The sequence below is a fragment of the Conger conger genome, chromosome 8 (assembly GCF_963514075.1).
Source record: "Conger conger chromosome 8, fConCon1.1, whole genome shotgun sequence".
Lineage (NCBI taxonomy): Eukaryota > Metazoa > Chordata > Actinopteri > Anguilliformes > Congridae > Conger > Conger conger.
The window spans coordinates 21893221-21905449 of NC_083767.1; the positions used below are offsets into that span (position 1 = coordinate 21893221).

At 42.4% G+C, this 12229-nt stretch overlaps 1 protein-coding gene across 3 annotated transcripts in view; it reads right to left on the minus strand.

Moving 5' to 3' along the window:
• Window positions 1-4926: 4926 nt before the first annotated feature.
• slc30a9 (solute carrier family 30 member 9) overlaps window positions 4927-12229 on the minus strand; it is a 29134-nt gene continuing 21831 nt past the window's right edge. For all 3 annotated transcript variants that reach the window (XM_061252563.1, XM_061252561.1, XM_061252562.1), the window contains 6 exons: window positions 10948-11019; window positions 10326-10433; window positions 8948-9113; window positions 8151-8280; window positions 7610-7723; window positions 4927-6749 (listed from right to left, as the gene is read on the minus strand). In XM_061252563.1, the coding sequence (XP_061108547.1) occupies window positions 6705-6749; window positions 7610-7723; window positions 8151-8280; window positions 8948-9113; window positions 10326-10433; window positions 10948-11019 (635 nt within the window). In that variant the 3' untranslated portion in view covers window positions 4927-6704. The remainder of the gene's footprint in view (window positions 6750-7609; window positions 7724-8150; window positions 8281-8947; window positions 9114-10325; window positions 10434-10947; window positions 11020-12229) is intronic.

Consider the following 12229-nt stretch of genomic DNA (forward strand, 5'->3'; position numbering starts at 1 on the left):
TACATATAATGGAAAGACCACAATTCACTGATACTCAAGACCATCAGAGTAATATCAAGTGGACTAGGAATCAGAAGCAGTCAGACAGACTAGAGAGGAGTGATAATGTTACTGAATCTGAGGGGCCCAGCAAGAAAGAGGAGGTAGACCTCTCAGAAAAAGGTAGTATGGCTCACAAGAAAGGTGAAGGAATGCTTCACACAACAACCTGGTCCAAAACCAGAGCAGCTGATAAACCTAAAGAGAAGACAAATGTAAAGAGTTTATTTAAAAAGCTTTGTGTTGGCAAGGACAAGAAAAAGTCCACACAGTTGCAAGAAACTGAGGACAGGAAGCAGGAAGGTGCAACCATGATTCCCATGTTACTGAGGGAGGCTCAAGAACTGGCCACCAAAAACACAGAGCTCCAGGCGCGGCTGGACCAGGAGAAAAAAGAAAAAGATGCTCACCGAAGGAGACTTCTACAGGAGCTGAGTGAAGCACAGAAGAAACTATCAAGGTGCAAGGAATTGCTAGAAGCCAGCACTCACTTCAGTGAGCCCCCCGCTGCAAAAATTAGCATACAGAAAGATGTAAACTGGCCCAAAAGACAGTGGAAGGAGAGACAGGAACAGAACAAACAGCCAGAGAGCAACCAGGGGCACTCCCTGGTAGGCCAGGGTAATGAGGTCACAGCCTCCAATAGGCTGAAGGAGGTCCTGGCGTCCTCCACACACATGGAAGGAATCATTCAGCAGCTGCAGCTTGAAAACAGCAAACTGAAAATGCAAGTGAGAGATGCAGACTCGGCCCTTCGGGAGGAGCGTGAGCAAGTCAGCAGAGACAGGGAGCTGAAAGAGGCCCTGCAGGAGAAGGTGGAGCAGGTGGAGGGAAGCCTGCAGAGAAGCGAGGACCAGAAGAGTGAAGCAAACCTCTGCCTCCGCAAACTGAGGCTCTCCCTGGAAGAAAAAGGTTGTGAGGTCATCGCCACCACTCAGAAGGTGCAAGAGGCCCTGTCGACCTTTGCTCATTTTGAGAAGACCATTAAGGAGCTCAAGGGGTCTGTACAGAAGCTGGACTTAGAAAACGCCAGGCTGAAAAAGCAAGCGATAGAGACTCTTAGGGACAAAAAGGAGCGAGTCAAGAAGGCCAAAGAGCTGCAAGGCGTCCTGGGGGAGCAGGAGTATGAGGCGGCTCAGGAGAACATGGTAGCTGGTGTGAAGGACATTCTAGCGAAGCTGAGGGCAGAAAGCCAAGAGAAATTACAGAAGGTAGAGAAGCGGAATATGGAGCTGGCCACCAGAAACACAGAGCTGCAGGAGAACCTGGACAGGGAAAAGTCAGAGAGAGAGAACACCCTAAGTTATCTGCAGAAGCAGCTGGCCGACACACAGTTGAATATGGCCACGTGCGAGGAATCACTCAAAGTCAACTCCCGCCAATGCAATGAACTCAAAGGCGAGAAAATAAAACTGCAGGAACATATAAACTGGCTCGATGGACAGCTGAAAGAAAAAGAGGAACTGAACATGCAGTCAAAGCGCTGCATCCACAACCTTAAACGTTCTCTGGAAGACAAGGATCGCTCAGCCATCATCTCCTCCCAGAAGCTGCAGGAGGCCCGGTGGACGTCTGTGCAATTTCAGGAGACCATCAAGGAGCTAGGGGAGTCTGTGACGAAGCTGGACTTTGAAAACGCCAGGCTGAAAGAGCAAGGGAAAGAGGCCGGTGCAGCTCTTCGCAAGGGTTCTCAAGTCTTAGTGAGAGAGCCGCAACAGGTCCCGCAGACTACAAATCAGCCCAAGATGCTCCATCAGACTTTGAAGGAGGCCAGGCAGTCCCGATATGTGCATGACCCCCAACAACAATGGAAAGAAAAGGTGATGACTAAACCCAGAATCCAGTCAAGCCTTGGCATGCGGAAGACAGAAGAACAGCCAAGGAGCCCGACTAACGTTGAAAAGAAAGAGAAAGGAATGGTTGAGAATCTGAAGGAGTCTGTAAACAAGCTTGATCTGGCAATGGAGAGGAACAGTAAGCTGCAGAAAGAAGTGGCCGAACTGATGTCCCTGGCGGAACTAAAGGGGGCGCAGCTCTTCCTGTGGACACACACGTCTTCACAGCAGTCTCGGGATTGGATCAGAGCAGCCAGTGAGGCTGGACGTTCTTTTTGGTTAGAGCCGCACACCCAAGGTTCGGAGAGCAAGCTGGGCCAAGTCAGAAGCAGTCAGGACAGGTTCAGCCAGAGGAATACAGCCCCAAGTTCTTCATGAAAATAGTTTGGCAATTTCTTTGCCAGAAAAGTGGTTCAGGTCATTACAGCAGTTAACTCCCAAACCACATTTCCCCACACAGGCAGGGGATTGATCAATACCATGGTACTTTTCGCTTGACAGTCCTTTCTCTGTCCATTATCCTCTGTATTTTGTACCCGTTTGAATAAATAAAAATACAATTCAAAACAGGCTGTCCTGCTTGCCTTTTTTTCAACCCCATTTTAGAAGTTTTGGCAACTAAAGTACAGTATTCATTTTCACTAGCTGGTGTGGAGCACATTTAACAGACTTTCTCTTTCGGACTACTCTAGAAATCGTCTTCTCAGGATGGCAAGCTCTCTGCTTCCCTTTAATGGTGTGTGAAGGCCTTTCCAAACCATATAGCCTGAGGAATCTATTGCAGGTGGATGTTTCCTGCCTTTCTGTCATAACAAAAATTTTTGCCCAAGGGATTATCGGTCAACAGGAAAAGCAAAACATTTACCCATTCCCCTGCAGTGCTCTGGGCTTTCATAAGCATGATAGATAAGATCCTTAACTTCCTTTTGAGGAGTTGTAATAAAATAATTTTGACACAATCCCAATTAATTACATTTTGGTGTGTAACAGAAACTTTTGCTGGAAGTTCCTTTTCAAATGCCATCTTTAAGTGTTGCAACTTGGTGAAAGATAACCATAAGCAAAGAAATTTGATCAGCTTGTCTCAGAATGGGATCAATCCAGTCCTTTGACATATTTCTCTTTCAAAAATCAGATTTGATCCTGCAATTAAGAGTCAGACATTGGGCGAAAGGCAGGAATACACCCTGGACAGGTCGCCAGTCCATCGCAGGGCACACACACCATTCACTCACACACCATTCACTCACACACTCATACCCATGAGCAATTTAGACTCTCCAATCAGCCTAACCTGCATGTCTTTGGACTGTGGGAGGAAACCCACACAAACACGGGGAGAACATGCAAACTCCACACAGAGAGGCCCCGGCCGATCGGGATTTGAACCCAGGACCACCTTGCTGTGAGGCAGCAGTGCTACCCCCACTGCACCAACCATGCCTCCCCTGGAAGGCATTTAATTTTACTCAAAAAATCTATTTTGGAGACCAAGTTTAGCCTATATTGCTGTGTATGTATTATCTCAGAAACTATCGTTTTTCATGTCATTTCATAGCCCCTTTTCCATTAGCCTACATTTTGTTGTGAATTAGTGCCTGTAGTGCTATGTATCGACATTTGCGACATCCGCCCTTATATAGCTACAAGCCTTTTTCACTGCACTAAATCCAATTACATCTCGCCAACTCTAATCCACCTCTAGCGAACAAATTCTTGCGCATTATATGCCGAATTAACTTGTTTTCCATTAGCGTTGTCGCAGTAACTTTCTGTTGGGCATCAAGTCGTAGCGATATCAGTATTTAAAGGGCTAATGCTATGTTATGTCCGGTTCGGACTTTCATTGAATATACGGCGAAAAGTTTTTTAAATTTTTTTTATCAAAGTTAAGTGCCATTCTTCGTCTAACCAGATTTTACCGTTATACTACATAATGACATACTGCCGTGATCCTAGTGGACCGAGATTTAAACTTGGTGAAAGATAACCATAAGCAAATTAATTTGATCAGCTTGTCTCAGAATGGGATCAATCCAGTCCTTTGACATATTTTTCTTTCAAAAATCAATTTCATCCTGCAATTAAGAGTCAGAAAGGAACCAGGCAAAAGGAAAAAATGGGGAAAAAGGTTTAATAAATTAATCCCAATTTATTCAAACACCTCATTCAGCGCATGTTCCATCGATCCAAACAAAAGGGCAATCATACAGCATGTGATCCGCTGTTAAAAATATATACCCTTTCCCCAATCCCTGCCCCCCCCCCCCCAAAAAAAAAAAAAAAACCCAAAACAAAAACCCAATTCTGCCCAAGAGTACTAAGCAGGGATTTGCGCTTGCAGGTGACTGCCGCAAACAATTTCCATTCTCAATTTGGGCTCATGGACAGCAAAGTTAGTGTGAAATGGAATTAAACAGAAGAACATGAAGACCCATTTTTAGCCGTTTGATGCACCATTCTGTCCATGAATATTCCGCTCGGTTGTATACAGAGAAAGCAATGGGTAAAGGCAGCCATGCAGATATGCATTTTAACTAACTGCATTTTAATTACATTTTTTTTGGATTTAAATTCAATTTAGCTGTCGAGGATATTTATCAAGAGATTCATATCAACAGCTTGCTGCACAGCAGTCTAGATTTTGTCCATGATCAGGAAACAAATTCAACTCTGCACTGAGGAAACATTTGATACATTTAACCATTAAAATTGCTTCCCTCCCAACAAACCTTATGAAACCGTACTCGCCAACTAGGAAATGTGTTATGGTATGCATTTTCTCTGTAAATGTCATTATTTCTTGCTGCAAATAGCACCTCACTTAACTATACATCTGTGTCCATGTCTATGTATACACCCACATTTTGACATACATAATTATATGAGGGGCTATTCTCTGTAAGAAATTAAACTTTTAAAAATGTTCTCACTTAATATCCATTGCAAAAGCAGTCAAAAAGGGTGCTTCTTCAACCTCATGGAAAACCATCAAATCAAAACACCTTCTCTCGTCAGAGACTGCAAATAAATTAAGAATATAAGAGGTAGCTTTCATGGAAATTGAAGGTCTTTACTTTTAAGTCTGTATGTGCAAAGAACATCAAGTTAATATGAATGAAAAGATCATAACAGTCATTCATGACTAACACAACAAAAAACATTTTTTTTGTATCCACACACACAAATACATAAGCAGTCATTTTCACATATACAATTCCATGCATACATTCTAGAACACATTTTATAGTATGCCATTTTACAATATATTCTACAATGTATACATAAAATTACACATATTTAAATAATCTGTTTACAATATATGGAGTACAGCTTTCACATAAATCTGAAATATTTCTTATGTTTTGAATTCTGCATGATAGCAGGTATACTTTATCTTCTAGGAACACAATAGGCAAATTGATTTAGTGTGTTTATAATGAATATCACAGACAGCAGTGCATGTGCAGAGCAGAATGACATCAGCTATGCAACTAAGTCCTTCAGGTTTGGATGACGGCGTACAATTTCTTCATCCGTTAACAATTATCATAAGGCTACCGATAGCATGACAAGCACTTCCATGTAACAGCATGGCAATGTTTAGAGTGGGTATGAGATGGTGAGGAGGTGGGAAAATGAAGCCGCAAACACCAATGGCCATCAATTGCAAAAGAACGGTCAACTGAAAAAGTCAGTGGAAAAATTATATTTACAATGTGAAGATGCTTTCTGCTTTTGGGTGGGTTTATCCCACTGTTCTAATTCAATTATGCAAATGGGAATATGAATCAATTCTTTGGGATTATGACTATGGTACAACTGCACTTTTAAAATATGCACTTCAGCTATGGAATAGGCTTACACTTGGAATTTTGAAAACCTAATTTCTAAGAAAAATTAAAACAAAGTATTGTTTTTTTGTTTTGTTTACTACATTTCAAAATATTACAATTATGCCTAATATTCTTCAAGAGCAACACAGATTCAGTCAATTCACTTGTTCACTTGGTTTGCTATATCTATATTATAAATTCTTGAATTGACCCGACTCTGAGATACAATTTCCTTCCTTTGCTGAAATACACGACACACATTGTTCGGCTTTCAATATAAACAATGTTATTACAACGTTCATATATATATATATATATATATATATATATATATATATATATATATATATATATATGCATTTTGGTGGACTGCAATGGTTTTTTTTTTCCGTCCATGTCAATGTGGGCTAAATGCGTAACTGCTACCCATTTCAAAATCCACCAGACTAATGCTTTCAAAAAGCAACAACGGCAATCTTTACAAGTTGCCCAAACACTTCATTACTGATTGTGCTATGTGTACTTTCATTGCATGGAGCAGGGAAAGCCAGAGGATAGCCACCAGGTGTGAACGGTGAAAGGAACCCATTTTTACTGCTCCAACCACAAAGGGGCTGGCTGGGGTCGCCAGCTCTCACAATCACCAGCCTTGTGACGAAGATGTTGAAACTCAGTCCATGTAATTAACCAAGAAACTTTGTGAACATGATTCATAACCGCACTGAAAAAGAAGCGCTCTTGCTGCATTTATGGGATGCTTTCTGGTCGAAACGTGAACAGCTGTGGTCAAGGTGCGGTCAGGTCACCAGAAATGCGTCCTGGGGCGATGTGCACAGATGACGGCGTGGATTGGAGAGAAGTGAAGGGTTGACGTATTGGACTTTGGCGACATAAGACTTATGATGAGCTGATTGGATGGGGTGGTGAAGATCCAGGAGTATTCTGCCCTTGGCTCCGCCTCTTTCTGGGGGTTCCGGACAGGGTCCCACTGCCGCTACAGGATCTCCAGGTCAACGTGGCGCACCTCAGGATTGCGTTGCTATGGAGAGGGGAGAACAGGAATGACCACAGGAATTACCGGAATGGTCCAACGGCAGGCACCGTGCCACATGGCAGACGTCATAACCGTCAATTAATGCGGGCTGCTACATTCCCAAATTTCACAGCTTTGATAGCCGTGGAATTTCAGGACATTTTACTTATCGATTCACAATACCCATCAGAGTGACTACTGGTGCGGCGGCCATCTTGGGTGGCTTCTTCTAACAAGAGTTTTCACAAGATCTCAACGATTCAAGACAAGTATAGAAGCATCTGAAACCGTTTAGTAATGCACCTACTGTGATAGCTGCTACACAGGAAAGAGTCCATATTATGTCTGATAGGAGTGTCTGAACCAACTTTACAAAAAGCCAAAGTTAACAGGGGTAATGCATTCCAAATAAAAAATGATTCATTCAGGAACCTGAGGCTAAAACTCATTTGAGAAAAAATCTAATGATTACTTGAAAACGAATCAGAGGGTAAGTGTTCAGTAGAATTTCACATCATAAATGGTGGAATTACAGCATGTACAATGTGCTCATCCCAGCAAGCGCTTTCCTTGGGGTTTGTATTCTCACAGTGAGCCATTGGTGCCTGAGAAGCAGAACTGGGACAAATACAAATTTTTTGGGCTTAAAATACTTCTCTTACTTTTACTTGCATCATCGAGGCTCAGTGTGAGGAAGGAGGGGTGTGGTCAGGGTATGAGGTATAATGGAGAGTGAGGCTCAAGGTATTAGGATGTAAAGTAGGTGTGGTTCATGGAAGGAAGAAGTGTAACCAGGTCCGTAGCCCCTTGCTAATATTCTCTCTTTCGGGTTTGGTGAAGAAGGTGCCCCCCCCCCACCCCCACACCTTGAGTTCCTTCTCTAGCCGATCAACCTCTGCTCCGAGCATGTCGATGATGTTTTCCCCGTGCTTGAGCATGAAGTTCTCCAGCTCCTCTGCAGTCTTCACCTGCTGGATCTCCTGGAAAAGTGGAAGGTCATGCAAAACATTACACCTGCAAATCTGAAATGTAACAAAGGCCAGAAGTCCACGTTTTGAGTCACTCATAGATTAGATTTCATATAGGGACAACAAGAATCTTTGGCTGTCATTCATGGACTTCAAGAAATGTCATATGTCAATATCAGAATGTTAGTGCAAATTAATTAAGGCAATAAGTTTGCATGAAAACCCAAACTGTTCCTGTATGTACAGGTGTAGGCGCAGATATATTGCAACAGTGACCTCTAGTTCTTTCAATTACAGTTAATCTGAATTAAACGCAACCATTCCTCAACCTTTTTACACCAAAAATAAATGAAGAAAAATGACATTCCCATACGCCAGCAAAAAAAAGCACAACCATCTGCTGCAGCTGCAAGCCGCAACCAGTCCTCCCTGTACTCACGCTGAGTATTTGATCGATGTCCTGCTTCTCCAAGTAGGACCGTGTCACCACCCTCCCATCAAAGTCTACCTCCGCCTTGAAGCGCACTTTGCTCAAGCCCATGTCCGTAGCTTTGACATCGTGAATCGCCCTGGAAACGGGGGAACGAAACGGAGCGACCTCATTACGTACTCGTATATCATATATACAAAATGCCAGAACAAGAACTTATCCCACAGCACAGTGGGAAATGAGGAAAGCTGCACACTAGAGGCTGAAAGTATGGAAAAACAGGGCAGGTAGAACATGTTGGAGGCTTTTGAACCAATTCTTCCTGACACAACTCAATTTAAAATGTAGAGCAATGCGACTGCTTCCTCTGGAAAAGATACACCTGGGGTATATCCCTGAAATACAACACAGCTCTCTTACGCTTGTGAGAGATATATAAGCAGGAGCTTCTGTGGAACTTTCTGGAAAAGCACTGCAAAACACAAGGAAAAATATATGGGTTGGAAACAAATAACCTGACAGGGCACATTTATTGTTTTGGATTAATTTTTTTTTTTTTTTTTCCAGGTTTCAAATGTGAAACAGTAAAAAAAATAATACATAATTAGAATAATAAAATCAAATACTTTTCTGTGCTTGGCTAATATTGCCTGGTGCAAATAAGCTGACCAAGAGGACCAGAAGGAGGGGCTTGCACTTTCTGAGAGTATTTCAGGGGTCCCAATAAACCAATAAAGCTCAGTAAAGTGTCAAAAAGTATTTGACCCAGGTCAGCAGGGGACGGACGCAAGTTCGCGGGTACTGACCTGACGGCGGGGTCGTTCTCCAGGAACTCTGTGAGCTTCTGCACGTGCTCGGCCTGGATGGAGCGGCCCAGCAGGGCCTCGGTGTTGGTGTAGATGAGGAAGGCGGAGACCGTGCCCAGCAGGGTGCCAACCCCCAGGGAGCCCAGGCAGTCGTAGTGCGGGTTGCCTGAGAACGAGAGCGATGGGCTAACACTGATAAACACACGGCGCACTGTACATATCCTATACAGTCCCCTCCAAAAGTATTGGAACAGCAAGGCCAATTCCTTTGTTCAGAATTCCAGCTTTTATTTCCTGGTATTTACACCTAGATATGTTAAACTACTTAGAACACAGCACCTTTGGTACCAGACCACCCAGGTGAGCAAATGTATTTCAGTAAATTATAGTAAATAACACTTAATATTTGGTTATACCAACGTACAATATGTAAATTCGGACTCCTAAAGGTTAAGAGAGGAATTGCAGCAATAAACGCCCTAAAAGCACAACACTGTTTACCCCACCCCTTCTCTGTGAACGCGCTGACATTGAAAAGGCACTGGCTGCGGCAATTAGAACCAAAGAGATTGAATTATTGTAAGACTATATGATGTTTTGGTACAGAGTGCCGGCCCATCAACTGCATATTTTGAATCCCAAATTTAAAGACACAGGCAGAGGGTGATTCAACATGTCAGTGAGCCCTTTTCAATGATAGGAAGGGATTTGCAATGGTCTTGTAGCAATGTTTTAACACAAAAATCTTACCTACTGAACCTTTAATCTAATTGTTCTACCTCAGTGTGATGGATGAGTCAATAGCTGGGGCATTACAGAAGGGTTTTTCACATGAATAATTATTCCAAAAAAACCCTATGTATATGCTGAAAATGTTCCTATTTCTCCACATAAAATATGCCATAAAATAGAAATGACAACATTTTTAAAACCCTCTAATTCCCCAGCTATGTTAGTTAAGAAGCACCAAGTAAAAATTGGTTGCTGTATCCATAAGTTAAAATGTTTGTCATACAGGAAATATTGTATGTAATTAAGGGAATGGCAATTAAAGGATTTTTTGGTGCTTGGCATACTTGACATCTAAATGAACTGCATTCTGATAATCATTTCATATATTTTTATTAACTACAGGAGTTGTAGGAGTTAATCATAATATCTCAAAATTTACATAAATCCAAAATTGCCCTTTTTTTAAATTTAAATTTAAAAACAAAACAAAAAAAAGCTCCGTAATCCTTCATCTTAGTCAACGGGTGAATGAGCAGTAGTAGTGAAAGCTGTCTTAAAAAAAAAAAGGTCACACACAAGGCTGGGATGGGCCATGTGGGTCACAGCTAGTGATTGGAACAATGGAAAGAAGCCTGTGGGTTGTTACCTGTGAGGGAGGTGAGGCCCATGCAGCTGGCAGCAAGGATGACTCCCAGCACAGCTGCTGCGTCTTCCAGCAGGACCACATTGGTGCTGGGGTCTCGAGACTGCATCACTGGGGGAAAAAAAGAGCAGGACCATGTTAGTTCTGGGGTATCAAGGCTGTTCCCCTGAAACACAATGGAGTTTGTGCAGCTGACCGCATCTTTTGACTTTTCAGAGGTTTCTCGATTCTGAAGTGAAGTGGTCGCTGATATTAAGGCGAAAACAAAAGCTAGCACACCCGGTGGCTCTCCAGGACTAGGAAGAACCAATCAGAAAGCTTTCAAGACATGCTTTCAGATTTGATTGTTCTAGATTAGTGATGCCCGCAATGTGTAGGTTCATTGCAACCCCAATTCTACGCACCCGATTCTACTACAGCTGAAGACGATCTCTAGCTGTTGAATAAGGTGTACTTTGTTAGGGTTGGAGTGAAAACCAACAGGATAGTAGATCCAGGAAAAGTGTTGGACATCCCTGTTGGACATCCCTGTTCTAGATGTAAAAACTGTTATAATAAAATGAATTGTAAATCCCAAATAATTCAAGTTTCCCCTAAACAGATGCACCGTACAGGGCATACGTACCGTACTCATAGAAAGACAACCCTTGGAGACGAGCGCTTTTCTTAATCTCATTGACTGCCACCAGCAGTGTAGCTGAAACGAGAGACCCAAGCAGTGTTTCACCCATGCATGTATGAAACATGACTGGATAGTTTACGTACCATGCTTCAGACTTGGGAGAACTGGAGGTAATGGACAATAACTGAGCAATATGGCTACTCAGTCAAGCTTTCCAAACATCTCCCTCCTTGCAAGTGCTTTTCCCTCCTTGCTGGTCTCCCTCCACCATACCTCTGCAGCTAATCTTAAAGGTCCTATATTGTACACACTTACAGCGTTTTATTTTAGGTCCCGATATCCGAAAGACAACGTTTGTGTGGTTTTAAGTACCAAAAACAATCTCTATCCAGTTTTACATGTCCATTCTCCAGCACCTCACATGAGCTTTTCCAAGAACAGGCTGTTTTAGTGACTGTGTCTTTAAGGCTCATTGATATAAAAGAACCTCTGTTCTGATTGGCTGGCTAACTCCAGTGAACTGAGAACTCAACACCGTCTGTGCCGGGTGCTTGGATTTGTTCTGGCTACAAGGTGGGCCAGGCTGAAGCAAACAAGCATATCGTTATGATGTCATACCTTCACGGTCCAAACGACTTGTTTAAATACACATTTTCTTCATTTGGATTATATGGATTTATTTGGGGACTGTGTGTCTTGATACTTTCACAGCGTTTTTAGAAAACCTTCAACTCCTTTATAATCTACAAATGTAATTTCCCACAATATGGAACCTTAACTTTGCTATTGCAAACAATAACTATATTTCGGTATATCAGCCAAGCCTGCAAAGCCTGTCTATATCGACTTGTGTAAAATTCAAAGCCTCAGGCCTGCTTGTCGGCAGAAGTAACTGCCACAATACAGCTTTAAAAGACCAGATCTGTCATAGCAGCCAGACCCCATTGTTCTGCTGTGTCTGGGGAACTCCTCCAGAACCATTCCAATCTCCCAGCCTCATTAGCCTCTATCTTTTTGGCATATGATTTACGTTTACCATATTAATGACATATGTATAGCCATTAATAATAGATTAGCTAGTCATTTACTTTTTTCGTTTCCAACACTAATTGTGGGGCTTGTTTTCAGCCAACTTCACCCTTACAGAGGGCCTTCTGCACTTGCAAGTTGATTGTCACGACTTCATTCATACTTTTGCGTTTACATTCATGTATTGATGCTCGCATCTTTGATTTGTCCAGTTTGCCCCAGACATTTCAGTCTCTGGTTCATCCGTTTCTAAAAG